At 56.4% G+C, this 21,738-nt stretch overlaps 1 protein-coding gene across 4 annotated transcripts in view; it reads right to left on the bottom strand.

Moving 5' to 3' along the window:
• LOC140410315 (cell adhesion molecule 3-like) overlaps window positions 1-21,738 on the bottom strand; it is a 434,594-nt gene that overhangs the window by 138,241 nt on the left and 274,615 nt on the right. For all 4 annotated transcript variants that reach the window (XM_072498308.1, XM_072498306.1, XM_072498307.1 and 1 more), the window contains exon 5: window positions 1,845-2,012. In XM_072498308.1, the coding sequence (XP_072354409.1) occupies window positions 1,845-2,012 (168 nt within the window). The remainder of the gene's footprint in view (window positions 1-1,844; window positions 2,013-21,738) is intronic.

The following is a 21,738-nucleotide window of genomic DNA, read 5'->3' as shown; positions in this document are numbered from 1 at the left end:
GAATGGGAAGGGGTTTGGAGTCCATTTGGAATGTGAACAGTGGGAGTGAATGGGAAGGGGTTTGAGTCCATTGGGATTGTGTACAGTGAGAGTGAATGGGAAGGGGTTTGGGTCCATTGGGATTGTGTACAGTGGGAGTAAATGGGAAGGGGTTCGGGTCCATTGTGATTGTGTTCAGTGGGAGGGAATGGGAAGGCGTTTGGGTCCATTGGGATCGTGTACAGTGGACGTGAATGCAAATGTTTTTCTGTCCATTGGGATTGTGTAGAGTGGGATTGAATGGGAAGGGGTTTGTGTCCATTCGATTGTGTCCCGTATGAGTGAATGGGAAGGGGTTTGGTACCATTGGGATTGTGTACAGTGGGAGTGAATAGGAAGGGGTTTGGGACCATTGGGATTGTGCATAGCGGGAGTGAATTGGGAGAGGTCTAGGTCCATTGGGATTGTGTACAGTGGGAGTGAATGGGAAGGAGTTTGGGTCCATTGGGATTTTGTACAGGGGAGCGAATGGGAAGGGGATTGGGTCCATTGGGATTGTGTACAGTGGGAGTCAATAGGAAGGGGTTTGGTTCCATTGGGATTGTGTAGAGTGGGAGTGAATGGGAAAGGGCTTGGGTCCCCTGGGACTGTGTGCAGTGGGAGTGAATAGGAAGGGGTTTGGGGTCCATTGGGATTGTGTACAGTGGGAGTGAATGGGAAGGGGGTTGAGTCCATTGGGTTTGTGTACAGTGGGAGTGGATGGGAAGGGGTTTGGCTCCATTGGGATTGCGTACAGTGGGAGTGAATGGGAAGGGGTCTGTTTCGATTGGGATTGTGTACAGTGCGGTGAATGGGAAGGGGTTTGGGACCATTGGGATTGTGCACAGTGAGGGTGAATGGGAAGGGGTTTGGCTCCATTGGGATTGTGTACAGTGGGAGTCAATGGGAAGGGGTTTGGGTCCATTGGGATTGTGTACAGTGGGAGTGAATGGGAAGGGGTTTGGGTCCATTGGGATTGTGTACAGTGGGAGGGAATGGGAAGGCATTTGGATCCATTGGGATTGTGCACAATGGCAGTGAATGGGAAGAGGTTTGGATCCATTGGGATTGTGTTCAGTGGGAGTGAATGGGAAGGGGTTTGGGTCCATTGGGATTGTGTACAGTGTTGTGAATGGGAAGGGTTTGGGTCCATTGGGATTGTGTACAGTGGGAGTGAATGGGAAGGGATTTGGGTCCATTGGGATTGTGTACAGTGGGAGTGAATGGGAAGGGGTTTGGGTAAATTGGGATTGTGTGCAGTGGGAGTGCATGGGAAGGGGTTTGGGTCCATTGGGATTGTGTACAGTGGGAGTGAATGGGAAGGGGTTTGGGTCCATTGGGATTGTGTACAGTGGGAGTGAATGAGACGGGATTTGGGTCAATTGGGATTGTGTACAGTGGGAGTGACTGGGAAGGGGTTTGGGGCCATTGGGATTGTGTACAGTGGGAGTGAATGGGAAGGGGTTTGGGTACATTGGGCTTGTGTACAGCGGTAGTGAATGGGGAGTAGTTTGGGTCCATTGGGATTGTGTGCAATGGGAGTGAATGGGAAAGGGTTTGAGTCCATTGGGATTGTGTACAATGGGAGTGAAAGGTATCGGGTTCTGGGTCTATTGTGTTTGTGAACAGTGGAAGTGAATGGGAAGGGGTTTGGGTCCATTGGGATTGTGTACTATGGGAGTAAATGGGAAGGGGATCGGATCCATTGGGATTGTGTACAGTTGGAGTGAATGGGATGGGTTTGGGGTGTATTGGGATTGTGGACAGGAGGAGATATTCTCAATGTTCGTTTTGTGGAAGGGCAGTTGGTGCACCCTGATACTCACAGTATACGTTTATCCTCTGTGAAGTTTTATAAGCATTAGGATCCAGCGTTTCATGGTCCACACTGCAGACAATATCGATGCCATTGTCGTCTCTTGTGACCGTTATGTTAACCTGACTGGTCACCGCATATGTACGAGCGTTCGAATCCTCACGGTGGGTCACATGTCCTGAGGCGGATGAAGAACATAGATTGAGCGAGAGCGAGAGAGAGAGAGTGTAAGAGATGTGGATGGATACACACAGAGTGCAATGGAGAGAGAGAGCAAAAGAATGGAAGAGATAGAGAGTCGCAGTCAGCAAGGCAAAAGAGGAGACATGTGATGTTGGGACATTGAGAAAGTAGCATGTTCAGACCTCAATCCCACTGACCCACCTTCTCCTCAATCCCACTGACCCACCCTCTCCTCAATCCCACTGACCCAACTTCCCCAGTCCCTCAATCCCACTGACCCACTTTACCCCAATCCCTCAATCCCACTGACCCAATTTCTCCCCAATCCCTCAATCCCACTGACCCACCTTCTCCTCAATCCCTCAATCCCACTGACCCACCTTCTCCCCAATCCTTCAATCCCACTGACCCACCTTCTCCCCAATCCCACTGACCCACCTTCTCCCCAATCCCTCAATCCCACTGACCCATCTGCTCCCCAATCCCTCAATCCCACTGACCCACCTTCTCCCCTAATCCCTCAATCGCACTGACCCACCTTCTCCCCAATCCCACTGACCCACCTTCTCCCCAATCCCTCAATCCCACTGACCCACATTCTCTCCAATCCCACGGACCCACCTCCGCCCCAATCCCACTGACCCACCTTCTCCCCAATCCCACTGACCCACCTTCTCCCCAATCCCTCAATCCCACCGACCCACCTTCTCCCCAATCCCACCAACCCACCTTCTCCCCAATCCCTCAATCCCACTGACCCACCCTCTCCTCAATCCCACTGACGCACTTTCTCCCCAATCCCTCAATCCCACCGACCCACCTTCTCCCCAATCCCACTGACCCAACTTCGCCCAAATGACACTGACCCACCTTCTCCCCAATCCCTCAATCCCTCTGACCCACCTTCTCCCCAATCCCTCAATCCCACTGACCCACCTTCTCCCCAATCACTCAATCCCACTGACCCACCTTCTCCCCAATCCCACTGACCCACCATCTACCCAATCCCTCAATCCCACTGACCCACCTTCTCCCCAATCCCACTGACTCACCTTCTCCCCAATCCCTCAATCCCACTGACCCACCTTCTCCCCATCCCATTGGCTCACCGTCTCACCTATCCCTCAATCCTACTGACCAACATTCTCGCCAATCCCTCAATCCCACTGACCCACCTTCTCCACAATCCCACTGACCCACCTTCTCCCCAATCCCTCAATCCCACTGACCCACCTTCTCCCCAATCCCTCAATCCCACTGACCCACTTTCCCCCAATCCCTCAATCCCACAGACCCACCTTCCCCCCAATCCCACTGCCCCACCTTGTCCCCAATCCCTCAATCCCACTAACCCACCTTCTCCCCAATCCCACTGACCCACCTTCTCCCCAATCCCTCAATCCCACTGACCCACCTTCTCCCCAATCCCACTGACCCACCTTCTCCCCAATCCCTCAATCCCACTGACCTACCTTCTCCCCAATCCCACAATCCCACTGACCCACCTCCTCAATCGCACTGACCCACATTCTTCTCAATCCCTCAATCCCACTGACCCACCTTCTCCCCAATCCGACTGACCCACCTTCTCCCCAATCCCTCAATCCCACTGACCCACCTTCTCCACAATCCCACTGACCCACCTTCTCCCAAATCCCTCAATCCCACTGACCCACCTTCTCCCCAATCCCTCAATCCCACTGACCCACCTTCTCCCCAATCCCTCAATCCCACCGACCCACCTTCTCCCCAATCCCACTGATCCAACTTCTACCCAATCCCTCAATCCCACTGACCCACCTTCTCCCCAATCCCTCAATGCCACTGACCCACCTTCTCCCCTATTCCTCAATCCTACTGACCAACATTCTCGCCAATCCCTCAATCCCACTGACCCACCTTCTCCACAATCCCACTGACCCACCTTCTCCCCAATCCCTCAATCCCACTGACCCACCTTCTCCCCAATCCCTCAATCCCACTGACCCACCTTCTCCCCAATCCCTCAATCCCACAGACCCACCTTCCCCCCAATCCCACTGCCCCACCTTCTCCCCAATCCCTCAATCCCACTAACCCACCTTCTCCCCAATCCCACTGACCCACCTTCTCCCCAATCCCTCAATCCCACTGACCCACCTTCTCCCCAATCCCACTGACCCACCTTCTCCCCAATCCCTCAATCCCACTGACCTACCTTCTCCCCAATCCCACAATCCCACTGACCCACCTCCTCAATCGCACTGACCCACCTTCTTCTCAATCCCTCAATCCCACTGACCCACCTTCTTCTCAATCCTTCAATCCCACTGACCCACCTTCTCCCAAATCCGACTGACCCACCTTCTCCCCAATCCCTCAATCCCACTGACCCACCTTCTCCACAATCCCACTGACCCACCTTCTCCCCAATCCCTCAATCCCACTGACCCACCTTCTCCCCAATCCCTCAATCCCACTGACCCACCTTCTCCCCAATCCCTCAATCCCACCGACCCACCTTCTCCCCAATCCCTCAATCCCACTGACCCACTTTCTCCCCAATCCCTCAATCCCACCGACCCACCTTCTCCCCAATCCCTCAATCCCACTGACCCACCTTCTCCTCAATCCCTCAATCCCACTGATCCACCTTCTCCCCAAACCCTCAATCCCACCGACCTACCTTCTCCGCAATCCCACTGACCCACCTTCTCCCGAATGCCTCAATCCCACTGACCCGCCTTCTCCCCAATCCCAATGACCCACCTTCTCCCCAATCCCTCAATTCCACTGACCCACCTTCTCCCCAATCCCACTGACCCACCTTATGCCCAATCCCTCAATCCCACTGACCCACCTTCTCCCCAATCCCTCAATTCCACTGACCCACCTTCTCCCCAATCCTACTGACCCACCTTCTCCCCAATCCCTCAATCCCACTGACCCACCTTCTCCCCAATCCCCCAATCCCACTGACCCACCTTCTCCCCCATTCCACTGACCCACCTTCTCCCCAATCCCTCAATCCCACTGACACACCTCCTCCCCAATCCCTCAATCCCACTGACCCACCTTCTCCCCAATCCCTCAATCCCACTGACACCACCTGCTCCCCAATCCCTCAATCCCACTGACCCACCTTCTCCCCAATCCCTCAATCGCACTGACCCACCTTCTCACCAATCCCACTGACCCACCTTCTCCCCAATCCCTCAATCCCACTGACCTACCTTCTCTCCAATTCCACGGACCCACCTCCTCCCCAATCCCACTGACCCACCTTCTCCCCAATCCCACTGACCCACCTTCTCCCCAATCCCCCCGACCCACCTTCTCCCCAATCCCACTGACCCAACTTCGCCCCAATCACACTGACCCACCTTCTCCCCATCCCTCAATCCCACTGACCCATCTTCTCCCCAATCCCTCAATCCCACTGACCCACCTTCTCCCCAATCACTCAATCCCACTGACCCACCTTCTCCCCAATCCCACTGACCCACCATCTCCCCAATTCCTCAATCCCACTCACCCACCTTCTCCCCAATCCCACTGACTCACCTTCTCCCCAATCCCTCAATCCCACTGACCCACATTCTCGCCAATCCCTCAATCCCACTGACCCACCTTCTCCACAATCACACTGACCCACCTTCTCCCCAATCCCTCAATCCCACTGACCCACCTTCTCCCCAATCCCTCAATCCCACTGACCCACCTTCTCCCCAATCCCTCAATCCCACAGACCCACCTTCCCCCCAATCCCACTGCCCCACCTTCTCCCCAATCCCTCAATCCCACTAACCAACCTTCTCCCCAATCCCACTGACCCACCTTCTCCCCAATCCCTCAATCCCACTGACCCACCTTCTCCCCAATCCCACTGACCCACCTTCTCCCCAATCCCTCAATCCCACTGACCTACCTTCTCCCCAATACCACAATCCCACCGACCCACCTCCTCAATCGCACTGACCCACCTTCTTCTCAATCCCTCAATCCCACTGACCCACCTTGTCCCCAATCCGACTGACCCACCTTCTCCCCAATCCCCCAATCCCACTGACCCACCTTCTCCACAATCCCACTGACCCACCTTGTCCCCAATCCCTCAATCCCACTAACCCACCTTCTCCCCAATCCCACTGACCCACCTTCTCCCCAATCCCTCAATCCCACTGACCCACCTTCTCCCCAATCCCACTGACCCACCTTCTCCCCAATCCCTCAATCCCACTGACCTACCTTCTCCCCAATCCCACAATCCCACTGACCCACCTCCTCAATCGCACTGACCCACATTCTTCTCAATCCCTCAATCCCACTGACCCACCTTCTCCCCAATCCCACTGCCCCACCTTGTCCCCAATCCCTCAATCCCACTAACCCACCTTCTCCCCAATCCCACTGACCCACCTTCTCCCCAATCCCTCAATCCCACTGACCCACCTTCTCCCCAATCCCACTGACCCACCTTCTCCCCAATCCCTCAATCCCACTGACCTACCTTCTCCCCAATACCACAATCCCACCGACCCACCTCCTCAATCGCACTGACCCACCTTCTTCTCAATCCCTCAATCCCACTGACCCACCTTGTCCCCAATCCGACTGACCCACCTTCTCCCCAATCCCCCAATCCCACTGACCCACCTTCTCCACAATCCCACTGACCCACCTTGTCCCCAATCCCTCAATCCCACTAACCCACCTTCTCCCCAATCCCACTGACCCACCTTCTCCCCAATCCCTCAATCCCACTGACCCACCTTCTCCCCAATCCCACTGACCCACCTTCTCCCCAATCCCTCAATCCCACTGACCTACCTTCTCCCCAATCCCACAATCCCACTGACCCACCTCCTCAATCGCACTGACCCACATTCTTCTCAATCCCTCAATCCCACTGACCCACCTTCTCCCCAATCCCACTGCCCCACCTTGTCCCCAATCCCTCAATCCCACTAACCCACCTTCTCCCCAATCCCACTGACCCACCTTCTCCCCAATCCCTCAATCCCACTGACCCACCTTCTCCCCAATCCCACTGACCCACCTTCTCCCCAATCCCTCAATCCCACTGACCTACCTTCTCCCCAATCCCACAATCCCACTGACCCACCTCCTCAATCGCACTGACCCACATTCTTCTCAATCCCTCAATCCCACTGACCCACCTTTTCCCCAATCCGACTGACCCACCTTCTCCCCAATCCCTCAATCCCACTGACCCACCTTCTCCACAATCCCACTGACCCACCTTCTCCCAAATCCCTCAATCCCACTGACCCACCTTCTCCCCAATCCCTCAATCCCACTGACCCACCTTCTCCCCAATCCCTCAATCCCACCGACCCACCTTCTCCCCAATCCCACTGGTCCACCTTCTACCCAATCCCTCAATCCCACTGACCCACCTTCTCCCCAATCCCTCAATCCCACTGACCCACCTTCTCCCCAATTCCTCAATCCTACTGACCAACATTCTCGCCAATCCCTCAATCCCACTGACCCACCTTCTCCACAATCCCACTGACCCACCTTCTCCCCAATCTCTCAATCCCACTGACCCACCTTCTCCCCAATCCCTCAATCCCACTGACCCACCTTCTCCCCAATCCCTCAATCCCACAGACCCACCTTCCCCCCAATCCCACTGCCCCACCTTCTCCCCAATCCCTCAATCCCACTAACCCACCTTCTCCCCAATCCCACTGACCCACCTTCTCCCCAATCCCTCAATCCCACTGACCCACCTTCTCCCCAATCCCACTGACCCACCTTCTCCCCAATCCCTCAATCCCACTGACCTACCTTCTCCCCAATCCCACAATCCCACTGACCCACCTCCTCAATCGCACTGACCCACCTTCTTCTCAATCCCTCAATCCCACTGACCCACCTTCTCCCCAATCCGACTGACCCACCTTCTCCCCAATCCCTCAATCCCACTGACCCACCTTCTCCACAATCCCACTGACCCACCTTCTCCCCAATCCCTCAATCCCACTGACCCACCTTCTCCCCAATCCCTCAATCCCACTGACCCACCTTCTCCCCAATCCCTCAATCCCACCGACCCACCTTCTCCCCAATCCCACTGATCCACCTTCTACCCAATCCCTCAATGCCACTGACCCACCTTCTCCCCAAACCCTCAATCCCACCGACCTACCTTCTCCGCAATCCCACTGACCCACCTTCTCCCGAATGCCTCAATCCCACTGACCCGCTTTCTCCCCAATCCCAATGACCCACCTTCTCCCCAATCCCTCAATTCCACTGACCCACCTTCTCCCCAATCCCACTGACCCACCTTATTATCAATCCCTCAATCCCACTGACCCACCTTCTCCCCAATCCCTCAATTCCACTGACCCACCTTCTCCCCAATCCTACTGACCCACCTTCTCCCCAATCCCCCAATCCCACTGACCCATCTTCACCCCAATCCCACTGACCCACCTTCTCCCAAATCCCTCAATCCCACTGACACACCTCCTCCCCAATCCCTCAATCCCACTGACCCACCTTCTCCCCAATCCCTCAATCCCACTGACACCACCTGCTCCCCAATCCCTCAATCCCACTGACCCACCTTCTCCCCAATCCCTCAATCGCACTGACCCACCTTCTCCCCAATCCCACTGACCCACCTTCTCCCCAATCCCTCAATCCCACTGACCTACCTTCTCTCCAATTCCACGGACCCACCTCCTCCCCAATCCCACTGACCCACCTTCTCCCCAATCCCACTGACCCACTTTCTCCCCAATCCCACCGACCCACCTTCTCCCCAATCCCACTGACCCAACTTCGCCCCAATCACACTGACCCACCTTCTCCCCAATCCCTCAATCCCACTGACCCACCTTCTCCCCAATCACTCAATCCCACTGACCCACCTTCTCCCCAATCCCACTGACCCACCATCTCCCCAATCCCTCAATCCCACTCACCCACCTTCTCCCCAATCCCACTGACTCACCTTCTCCCCAATCCCTCAATCCCACTGACCCACCTTCTCCCCATCCCACTGACTCACCTTCTCCCCAATCCCTCAATCCCACTGACCCACATTCTCGCCAATCCCTCAATCCCACTGACCCACCTTCTCCACAATCACACTGACCCACCTTCTCCCCAATCCCTCAATCCCACTGACCCACCTTCTCCCCAATCCCTCAATCCCACTGACCCACCTTCTCCCCAATCCCTCAATCCCACAGACCCACCTTCCCCCCAATCCCACTGCCCCACCTTCTCCCCAATCCCTCAATCCCACTAACCAACCTTCTCCCCAATCCCACTGACCCACCTTCTCCCCAATCCCTCAATCCCACTGACCCACCTTCTCCCCAATCCCACTGACCCACCTTCTCCCCAATCCCTCAATCCCACTGACCTACCTTCTCCCCAATACCACAATCCCACCGACCCACCTCCTCAATCGCACTGACCCACCTTCTTCTCAATCCCTCAATCCCACTGACCCACCTTGTCCCCAATCCGACTGACCCACCTTCTCCCCAATCCCCCAATCCCACTGACCCACCTTCTCCACAATCCCACTGACCCACCTTCTCCCCAATCCCTCAATCCCACTGACCCACCTTCTCCCCAATCCCTCAATCCCACTGACCCACCTTCTCCCCAATCCCTCAATCCCACCGACCCACCTTCTCCCCAATCCCACTGACCCACCTTCTCCCCAATCCCTCAATCCCACTGACCCACCTTCTCTCCAATCCCTTAATCCCACAGACCCACTTCACCCCAATCCCACTGACCCACCTTGTCCCCAATCCCTCAATCCCACTGACACACCTCCTCCCCAATCCCTCAATCCCACCGACCCAGTTTCTCCCCAATCCCACTGACACGCCTTCTCCCCAATCCCTACATCCCACTGACCCACCATCTCCCCAATCCCTCAATCCCACCGACCCACCTTCTCCCCAATCCCTCAATCCCACTGACCCACCTTCTCCCCAATCCCTCAATCCCACTGACCCACCTTCTCCCCAATCCCTCAATCCCACTGACCCACCTTCTCCCCAATCCCTCAATCCCACTGACCCACCTTCTCCCCAATCCCACAATCCCACTGACCCACCTCCTCAATCGCACTGACCCACATTCTTCTCAATCCCTCAATCCCACTGACCCACCTTCTCCCCAATCCCACTGCCCCACCTTGTCCCCAATCCCTCAATCCCACTAACCCACCTTCTCCCCAATCCCACTGACCCACCTTCTCCCCAATCCCTCAATCCCACTGACCCACCTTCTCCCCAATCCCACTGACCCACCTTCTCCCCAATCCCTCAATCCCACTGACCTACCTTCTCCCCAATCCCACAATCCCACTGACCCACCTCCTCAATCGCACTGACCCACATTCTTCTCAATCCCTCAATCCCACTGACCCACCTTCTCCCCAATCCGACTGACCCACCTTCTCCCCAATCCCTCAATCCCACTGACCCACCTTCTCCACAATCCCACTGACCCACCTTCTCCCCAATCCCTCAATCCCACTGACCCACCTTCTCCCCAATCCCTCAATCCCACTGACCCACCTTCTCCCCAATCCCTCAATCCCACCGACCCACCTTCTCCCCAATCCCACTGATCCACCTTCTACCCAATCCCTCAATCCCACTGACCCACCTTCTCCCCAATCCCTCAATCCCACTGACCCACCTTCTCCCCTATTCCTCAATCCTATTGACCAACATTCTCGCCAATCCCTCAATCCCACTGACCCACCTTCTCCACAATCCCACTGACCCACCTTCTCCCCAATCTCTCAATCCCACTGACCCACCTTCTCCCCAATCCCTCAATCCCACTGACCCACCTTCTCCCCAATCCCTCAATCCCACAGACCCACCTTCCCCCCAATCCCACTGCCCCACCTTCTCCCCAATCCCTCAATCCCACTAACCCACCTTCTCCCCAATCCCACTGACCCACCTTCTCCCCAATCCCTCAATCCCACTGACCCACCTTCTCCCCAATCCCACTGACCCACCTTCTCCCCAATCCCTCAATCCCACTGACCTACCTTCTCCCCAATCCCACAATCCCACTGACCCACCTCCTCAATCGCACTGACCCACCTTCTTCTCAATCCCTCAATCCCACTGACCCACCTTCTCCCCAATCCGACTGACCCACCTTCTCCCCAATCCCTCAATCCCACTGACCCACCTTCTCCACAATCCCACTGACCCACCTTCTCCCCAATCCCTCAATCCCACTGACCCACCTTCTCCCCAATCCCTCAATCCCACTGACCCACCTTCTCCCCAATCCCTCAATCCCACCGACCCACCTTCTCCGCAATCCCACTGACCCACCTTCTCCCGAATGCCTCAATCCCACTGACCCGCTTTCTCCCCAATCCCAATGACCCACCTTCTCCCCAATCCCTCAATTCCACTGACCCACCTTCTCCCCAATCCCTCAATCCCACTGACCCGCTTTCTCCCCAATCCCAATGACCCACCTTCTCCCCAATCCCTCAATCCCACTGACCCACCTTATGCCCAATCCCTCAATCCCACTGACCCACCTTCTCCCCAATCCCTCAATTCCACTGACCCACCTTCTCCCCAATCCTACTGACCCACCTTCTCCCCAATCCCTCAATCCCACTGACCCACCTTCTCCCCAATCCCCCAATCCCACTGACCCACCTTCTCCCCCATTCCACTGACCCACCTTCTCCCCAATCCCTCAATCCCACTGACCCACCTTCTCTCCAATCCCTCAATCACACTGACACACCTCCTCCCCAATCCCTCAATCCCACTGACCCACCTTCTCCCCAATCCCTCAATCCCACTGACACCACCTGCTCCCCAATCCCTCAATCCCACTGACCCACCTTCTCCCCAATCCCTCAATCGCACTGACCCACCTTCTCCCCAATCCCACTGACCCACCTTCTCCCCAATCCCTCAATCCCACTGACCTACCTTCTCTCCAATTCCACGGACCCACCTCCTCCCCAATCCCACTGACCCACCTTCTCCCCAATCCCACTGACCCACCTTCTCCCCAATCCCACCGACCCACCTTCTCCCCAATCCCACTGACCCAACTTCGCCCCAATCACACTGACCCACCTTCTCCCCATCCCTCAATCCCACTGACCCATCTTCTCCCCAATCCCTCAATCCCACTGACCCACCTTCTCCCCAATCACTCAATCCCACTGACCCACCTTCTCCCCAATCCCACTGACCCACCATCTCCCCAATCCCTCAATCCCACTCACCCACCTTCTCCCCAATCCCACTGACTCACCTTCTCCCCAATCCCTCAATCCCACTGACCCACCTTCTCCCCATCCCACTGACTCACCTTCTCCCCAATCCCTCAATCCCACTGACCCACATTCTCGCCAATCCCTCAATCCCACTGACCCACCTTCTCCACAATCACACTGACCCACCTTCTCCCCAATCCCTCAATCCCACTGACCCACCTTCTCCCCAATCCCTCAATCCCACTGACCCACCTTCTCCCCAATCCCTCAATCCCACAGACCCACCTTCCCCCCAATCCCACTGCCCCACCTTCTCCCCAATCCCTCAATCCCACTAACCAACCTTCTCCCCAATCCCACTGACCCACCTTCTCCCCAATCCCTCAATCCCACTGACCCACCTTCTCCCCAATCCCACTGACCCACCTTCTCCCCAATCCCTCAATCCCACTGACCTACCTTCTCCCCAATACCACAATCCCACCGACCCACCTCCTCAATCGCACTGACCCACCTTCTTCTCAATCCCTCAATCCCACTGACCCACCTTGTCCCCAATCCGACTGACCCACCTTCTCCCCAATCCCCCAATCCCACTGACCCACCTTCTCCACAATCCCACTGACCCACCTTCTCCCCAATCCCTCAATCCCACTGACCCACCTTCTCCCCAATCCCTCAATCCCACTGACCCACCTTCTCCCCAATCCCTCAATCCCACCGACCCACCTTCTCCCCAATCCCACTGACCCACCTTCTCCCCAATCCCTCAATCCCACTGACCCACCTTGTCTCCAATCCCTTAATCCCACAGACCCACTTCACCCCAATCCCACTGACCCACCTTGTCCCCAATCCCTCAATCCCACTGACACACCTCCTCCCCAATCCCTCAATCCCACCGACCCAGTTTCTCCCCAATCCCACTGACACGCCTTCTCCCCAATCCCTACATCCCACTGACCCACCATCTCCCCAATCCCTCAATCCCACCGACCCACCTTCTCCCCAATCCCTCAATCCCACTGACCCACCTTCTCCCCAATCCCTCAATCCCACTGACCCACCTTCTCCCCAATCCATCAATCCCACTGACCCACCTTCTCCTCAATCCCACTACCCACCTTCTCCTCAATCCCTCAATCCCACTGACCCACCTTCTCCCCAATCCCACAATCCCAGTGACTCACCTTCTCCCCAATCCCACTGACCCACGTTATCCCCAATCCCACTGACCGACCTTCTCCCCAATCCCTCAATCCCACTGAACCACCTTCTCCTCAATCCCTCTATCCCACTGACCCACCTTCTCCCCAATCCCTCAATCCCACTGACCCACCTCCCCAATCCCTCAATCCCACTGACCCACTTTCTCCTCAATCCCTCAATCCCACTGACCCACCTTCTCCCCAATCCTTCAATCCCACTGACCCACCTTCTCACCGATCCCACTGACCCACCTTCTCCCCAATCCTTCAATCCCACTGACCCACCTTCTCCCCAATCCCACTGACCCACCTTCGCCCCAATCCCCCAATCCCACTGACCCACCTGCTCCCCAATCCCTCAATCCCACTGACCCACCTTCTCCCCAATCCCTCAATCGCACTGACCCACCTTCTCCCCAATCCTACTGACTCACCTTCTCCCCAATCTCTCAATCTCACTGACCCACCTTTTCTCCAATCCCACGGATCCACCTCCTCCCCAATCCCACTGACCCACCTTCTCCCCAATCCCACTGACCCACCTTCTCCCCAATCCATCAATCCCACCGACCCACCTTCTCCCCAATCCCACCAACCCACCTTCTCCCCAATCCCTCAATCCCACTGACCCACCCTATCCTCAATCCCACTGACGCACTTTCTCCCCAATCCCTCAATCCCACCGACCCACCTTCTCCCCAATCCCTCAATCCCACTGATCCACCTTCTCCCCAATCCCTCAATCCCACTGGCCCACCTTCTCCCCAATCACTCAATCCCACTGACCCACCTTCTCCCCAATCCCAATGACTCACCTTCTCCCCAATCCCTCAATCCCACTGACCCACCTTCTCCCCAATCCCACTGACTCACCTTCTCCCCAATCCCTCAATCCCACTGACCCACATTCTCGTCAGTCCCTCAATCCCACTGACCCACCATCTCCACAATCCCACTAACCCACCTTCTCCCCAATCCCTCAATCCCACTGACCCACCTTCTCCCCAATCCCTCAATCCCACTGACCCACCTTCTCCCCAATCCCTCAATCCCACAGACCCACCTTCCCCCCAATCCCACTGCCCCACCTTCTCCCCAATCCCACTAACCCACCTTCTCCCCAATCCCACCAACCCACCTTCTCCCCAATCCCTCAATCCCACTGACCCACCCTCTCCTCAATCCCACTGACGCACTTTCTCCCCAATCCCTCAATCCCACCGACCCACCTTCTCCCCAATCCCACTGACCCAACTTCGCCCAAATCACACTGACCCACCTTCTCCCCAATCCCTCAATCCCTCTGACCCACCTTCTCCCCAATCCCTCAATCCCACTGACCAACCTTCTCCCCAATCACTCAATCCCACTGACCCACCTTCTCCCCAATCCCACTGACCCACCATCTCCCCAATCCCTCAATCCCACTGACCCACCTTCTCCCCAATCCCACTGACTCACCTTCTCCCCAATCCCTCAATCCCACTGACCCACCTTCTCCCCATCCCACTGGCTCACCGTCTAACCTATCCCTCAATTCTACTGACCAACATTCTCGCCAATCCCTCAATCCCACTGACCCACCTTCTCCACAATCCCACTGACCCACCTTCTCCCCAATCCCCCAATCCCACTGACCCACCTTCTCCCCAATCCCTCAATCCCACTGACCTACCTTCTCCCCAATCCCACAATCCCACTGACCCACCTCCTCAATCGCACTGACCCACCTTCTTCTCAATCCCTCAATCCCACTGACCCACCTTCTCCCCAATCCGACTGACCCACCTTCTCCCCAATCCCTCAATCCCACTGACCCACCTTCTCCACAATCCCACTGACCCACCTTCTCCCCAATCCCTCAATCCCACTGACCCACCTTCTCCCCAATCCCTCAATCCCACTGACCCACCTTCTCCCCAATCCCTCAATCCCACTGATCCACCTTCTACCCAATCCCTCAATCCCACCGACCTACCTTCTCCGCAATCCCACTGACCCACCTTCTCCCCAATCCCTCAATCCCACCGACCCACCTTCTCCCCAATCCCACTGATCCACCTTCTACCCAATCCCTCAATGCCACTGACCCACCTTCTCCCCAAACCCTCAATCCCACCGACCTACCTTCTCCCCAATCCCAATGACCCACCTTCTCCCCAATCCCTCAATTCCACTGACCCACCTTCTCCCCAATCCCACTGACCCACCTTCTCCCCAATCCCTCAATTCCACTGACCCACCTTCTCCCCAATCCTACTGACCCACCTTCTCCCCAATCCCTCAATCCCACTGACCCACCTTCTCCCCAATCCCCCAATCCCACTGACCCACCTTCTCCCCCATTCCACTGACCCACCTTCTCCCCAATCCCTCAATCCCACTGACCCACCTTCTCCCCAATCCCCCAATCCCACTGACCCACCTTCTCCCCCATTCCACTGACCCACCTTCTCCCCAATCCCTCAATCACACAGACCCATCTTCACCCCAATCCCACTGACCCACCTTCTCCCAAATCCCTCAATCCCACTGACACACCTCCTCCCCAATCCCTCAATCCCACTGACCCACCTTCTCCCCAATCCCTCAATCCCACTGACACCACCTGCTCCCCAATCCCTCAATCCCACTGACCCACCTTCTCCCCAATCCCTCAATCGCACTGACCCACCTTCTCCCCAATCCCACTGACCCACCTTCTCCCCAATCCCTCAATCCCACTGACCTACCTTCTCTCCAATTCCACGGACCCACCTCCTCCCCAATACCACTGACCCACCTTCTCCCCAATCCCACTGACCCACCTTCTCCCCAATCCCTCAATCCCACCGACCCACCTTCTCCCCAATCCCACTGACCCAACTTCGCCCCAATCACACTGACCCACCTTCTCCCCATCCCTCAATCCCACTGACCCATCTTCTCCCCAATCCCTCAATCCCACTGACCCACCTTCTCCCCAATCACTCAATCCCACTGACCCACCTTCTCCCCAATCCCACTGACCCACCATCTCCCCAATCCCTCAATCCCACTCACCCACCTTCTCCCCAATCCCACTGACTCACCTTCTCCCCAATCCCTCAATCCCACTGACCCACCTTCTCCCCATCCCACTGACTCACCTTCTCCCCAATCCCTCAATCCCACTGACCCACATTCTCGCCAATCCCTCAATCCCACTGACCCACCTTCTCCACAATCACACTGACCCACCTTCTCCCCAATCCCTCAATCCCACTGACCCACCTTCTCCCCAATCCCTCAATCCCACTGACCCACCTTCTCCCCAATCCCTCAATCCCACAGACCCACCTTCCCCCCAATCCCACTGCCCCACCTTCTCCCCAATCCCTCAATCCCACTAACCAACCTTCTCCCCAATCCCACTGACCCACCTTCTCCCCAATCCCTCAATCCCACTGACCCACCTTCTCCCCAATCCCACTGACCCACCTTCTCCCCAATCCCTCAATCCCACTGACCTACCTTCTCCCCAATACCACAATCCCACCGACCCACCTCCTCAATCGCACTGACCCACCTTCTTCTCAATCCCTCAATCCCACTGACCCACCTTGTCCCCAATCCGACTGACCCACCTTCTCACCAATCCCCCAATCCCACTGACCCACCTTCTCCACAATCCCACTGACCCACCTTCTCCCCAATCCCTCAATCCCACTGACCCACCTTCTCCCCAATCCCTCAATCCCACTGACCCACCTTCTCCCCAATCCCTCAATCCCACCGACCCACCTTCTCCCCAATCCCACTGACCCACCTTCTCCCCAATCCCTCAATCCCACTGACCCACCTTCTCTCCAATCCCTTAATCCCACAGACCCACTTCACCCCAATCCCACTGACCCACCTTCTCCCCAATCCCTCAATCCCACTAACACACCTCCTCCCCAATCCCTCAATCCCACCGACCCAGTTTCTCCCCAATCCCACTGACACGCCTTCTCCCCAATCCCTACATCCCACTGACCCACCATCTCCCCAGTCCCTCAATCCCACCGACCCAACTTCTCCCCAATCCCTCAATCCCACTGACCCACCTTCTCCCCAATCCCTCAATCCCACTGACCCACCTTCTCCCCAATCCATCAATCCCACTGACCCACCTTCTCCTCAATCCCACTACCCACCTTCTCCTCAATCCCTCAATCCCACTGACCCACCTTCTCCCCAATCCCTCAATCCCAGTGACCCACCTTCTCCCCAATCCCACTGACCCACGTTATCCCCAATCCCACTGACCGACCTTCTCCCCAATCCCTCAATCCCACTGAACCACCTTCTCCTCAATCCCTCTATCCCACTGACCCACCTTCTCCCCAATCCCTCAATCCCACTGACCCACCTCCCCAATCCCTCAATCCCACTGACCCACTTTCTCCTCAATCCCTCAATCCCACTGACCCACCTTCTCCCCAATCCTTCAATCCCACTGACCCACCTTCTCACCGATCCCATTGACCCACCTTCTCCCCAATCCTTCAATCCCACTGACCCACCTTCTCCCCAATCCCACTGACCCACCTTCGCCCCAATCCCCCAATCCCACTGACCCACCTGCTCCCCAATCCCTCAATCCCACTGACCCACCTTCTCCCCAATCCCTCAATCGCACTGACCCACCTTCTCCCCAATCCTACTGACCCACCTTCTCCCCAATCTCTCAATCTCACTGACCCACCTTCTCCCCAATCCCACCAACCCACCTTCTCCCCAATCCCTCAATCCCACCGACCCACCCTATCCTCAATGCCACTGACGCACTTTCTCCCCAATCCCTCAATCCCACCGACCCACCTTCTCCCCAATCCCTCAATCCCACTGATCCACCTTCTCCCCAATCCCTCAATCCCACTGGCCCACCTTCTCCCCAATCACTCAATCCCACTGACCCACCTTCTCCCAAATCCCAATGACTCACCTTCTCCCCAATCCCTCAATCCCACTGACCCACCTTCTCCCCAATCCCACTGACTCACCTTCTCCCCAATCCCTCAATCCCACTGACCCACATTCTCGCCAGTCCCTCAATCCCACTGACCCACCATCTCCACAATCCCACTAACCCACCTTCTCCCCAATCCCTCAATCCCACTGACCCACCTTCTCCCCAATCCCTCAATCCCACTGACACACCTCCTCCCCAATCCCTCAATCCCACCGACCCAGTTTCTCCCCAATCCCACTGACACGCCTTCTCCCCAATCCCTACATCCCACTGACCCACCATCTCCCCAATCCCTCAATCCCACCGACCCACCTTCTCCCCAATCCCTCAATCCCACTGACCCACCTTCTCCCCAATCCCTCAATCCCACTGACCCACCTTCTCCCCAATCCATCAATCCCACTGACCCACCTTCTCCTCAATCCCACTACCCACCTTCTCCTCAATCCCTCAATCCCACTGACCCACCTTCTCCCCAATCCCTCAATCCCAGTGACCCACCTTCTCCCCAATCCCACTGACCCACGTTATCCCCAATCCCACTGACCGACCTTCTCCCCAATCCCTCAATCCCACTGAACCACCTTCTCCTCAATCCCTCTATCCCACTGACCCACCTTCTCCCCAATCCCTCAATCCCACTGACCCACCTCCCCAATCCCTCAATCCCACTGACCCACTTTCTGCTCAATCCCTCAATCCCACTGACCCACCTTCTCACCGATCCCACTGACCCACCTTCTCCCCAATCCTTCAATCCCACTGACCCACCTTCTCCCCAATCCCACTGACCCACCTTCGCCCCAATCCCCCAATCCCACTGACCCACCTGCTCCCCAATCCCTCAATCCCACTGACCCACCTTCTCCCCAATCCCTCAATCGCACTGACCCACCTTCTCCCCAATCCTACTGACCCACCTTCTCCCCAATCTCTCAATCTCACTGACCCACCTTTTCTCCAATCCCACGGATCCACCTCCTCCCCAATCCCACTGACCCACCTTCTCCCCAATCCCACTGACCCACCTTCTCCCCAATCCATCAATCCCACCGACCCACCTTCTCCCCAATCCCACCAACCCACCTTCTCCCCAATCCCTCAATCCCACTGACCCACCCTATCCTCAATCCCACTGACGCACTTTCTCCCCAATCCCTCAATCCCACCGACCCACCTTCTCCCCAATCCCTCAATCCCACTGATCCACCTTCTCCCCAATCCCTCAATCCCACTGGCCCACCTTCTCCCCAATCCCTCAATCCCACTGACCCACCTTCTCCCCAATCCCACTGACCCACCTTCTCCCCAATCCCTCAATCCCACTGACCTACCTTCTCCCCAATACCACAATCCCACCGACCCACCTCCTCAATCGCACTGACCCACCTTCTTCTCAATCCCTCAATCGCACTGACCCACCTTGTCCCCAATCCGACTGACCCACCTTCTCCCCAATCCCCCAATCCCACTGACCCACCTTCTCCACAATCCCACTGACCCAGCTTCTCCCCAATCCCTCAATCCCACTGACCCACCTTCTCCCCAATCCCTCAATCCCACTGACCCACCTTCTCCCCAATCCCTCAATCCCACCGACCCACCTTCTCCCCAATCCCACTGACCCACCTTCTCCCCAATCCCTCAATCCCACTGACCCACCTTCTCTCCAATCCCTTAATCCCACAGACCCACTTCACCCCAATCCCACTGACCCACCTTCTCCCCAATCCCTCAATCCCACTGACACACCTCCTCCCCAATCCCTCAATCCCACCGACCCAGTTTCTCCCCAATCCCACTGACACGCCTTCTCGCCAATCCCTACATCCCACTGACCCACCATCTCCCCAATCCCTCAATCCCACCGACCCACCTTCTCCCCAATCCCTCAATCCCACTGACCCACCTTCTCCCCAATCCCTCAATCCCACTGACCCACCTTCTCCCCAATCCATCAATCCCACTGACCCACCTTCTCCTCAATCCCACTACCCACCTTCTCCTCAATCCCTCAATCCCACTGACCCACCTTCTCCCCAATCCCTCAATCCCAGTGACCCACCTTCTCCCCAATCCCACTGACCCACGTTATCCCCAATCCCACTGACGGACCTTCTCCCCAATCCCTCAATCCCACTGAACCACCTTCTCCTCAATCCCTCTATCCCACTGACCCACCTTCTCCCCAATCCCTCAATCCCACTGACCCACCTCCCCAATCCCTCAATCCCACTGACCCACTTTCTCCTCAATCCCTCAATCCCACTGACCCACCTTCTCCCCAATCCTTCAATCCCACTGACCCACCTTCTCACCGATCCCACTGACCCACCTTCTCCCCAATCCTTCAATCCCACTGACCCACCTTCTCCCCAATCCCACTGACCCACCTTCGCCCCAATCCCCCAATCCCACTGACCCACCTGCTCCCCAATCCCTCAATCCCACTGACCCACCTTCTCCCCAATCCCTCAATCGCACTGACCCACCTTCTCCCCAATCCTACTGACCCACCTTCTCCCCAATCTCTCAATCTCACTGACCCACCTTTTCTCCAATCCCACGGATTCACCTCCTCCCCAATCCCTCTGACCCACCTTCTCCCCAATCCCACTGACCCACCTTCTCCCCAATCCATCAATCCCACCGACCCACCTTCTCCCCAATCCCACCAACCCACCTTCTCCCCAATCCCTCAATCCCACTGACCCACCCTATCCTCAATCCCACTGACGCACTTTCTCCCCAATCCCTCAATCCCACCGACCCACCTTCTCCCCAATCCCTCAATCCCACTGACCCACCTTCTCCCCAATCCCTCAATCCCAGTGACCCACCTTCTCCCCAATCCCACTGACCCACCTTCTCCCCAATCCCACTGACCCACCTTCTCCCCAATCCCACCGACCCACCTTCTCCCCAATCCCTCAATCCCACTGACCCACCTTCTCCCCAATCCCTCAATCCCAGTGACCCACCTTCTCTCCAATTCCACGGACCCACCTCCTCCCCAATCCCACTGACCCACCTTCTCCCCAATCCCACTGACCCACCTTCTCCCCAATCCCTCAATCCCACCGACCCACCTTCTCCCCAATCCCACTGACCCAACTTCGCCCAAATCACACTGACCCACCTTCTCCCCATCCCTCAATCCCACTGACCCATCTTCTCCCCAATCCCTCAATCGCACTGACCCACCTTCTCCCCAATCACTCAATCCCACTGACCCACCTTCTCCCCAATCCCACTGACCCACCATCTCCCCAATCCC

Source organism: Scyliorhinus torazame, chromosome 4, assembly GCF_047496885.1.
Source record: "Scyliorhinus torazame isolate Kashiwa2021f chromosome 4, sScyTor2.1, whole genome shotgun sequence".
Taxonomy (NCBI): Eukaryota; Metazoa; Chordata; class Chondrichthyes; order Carcharhiniformes; family Scyliorhinidae; genus Scyliorhinus; species Scyliorhinus torazame.
The sequence above is the reverse complement of the archived record's forward strand: the minus strand, read 5'-3'. Positions and strand labels throughout refer to the sequence as shown.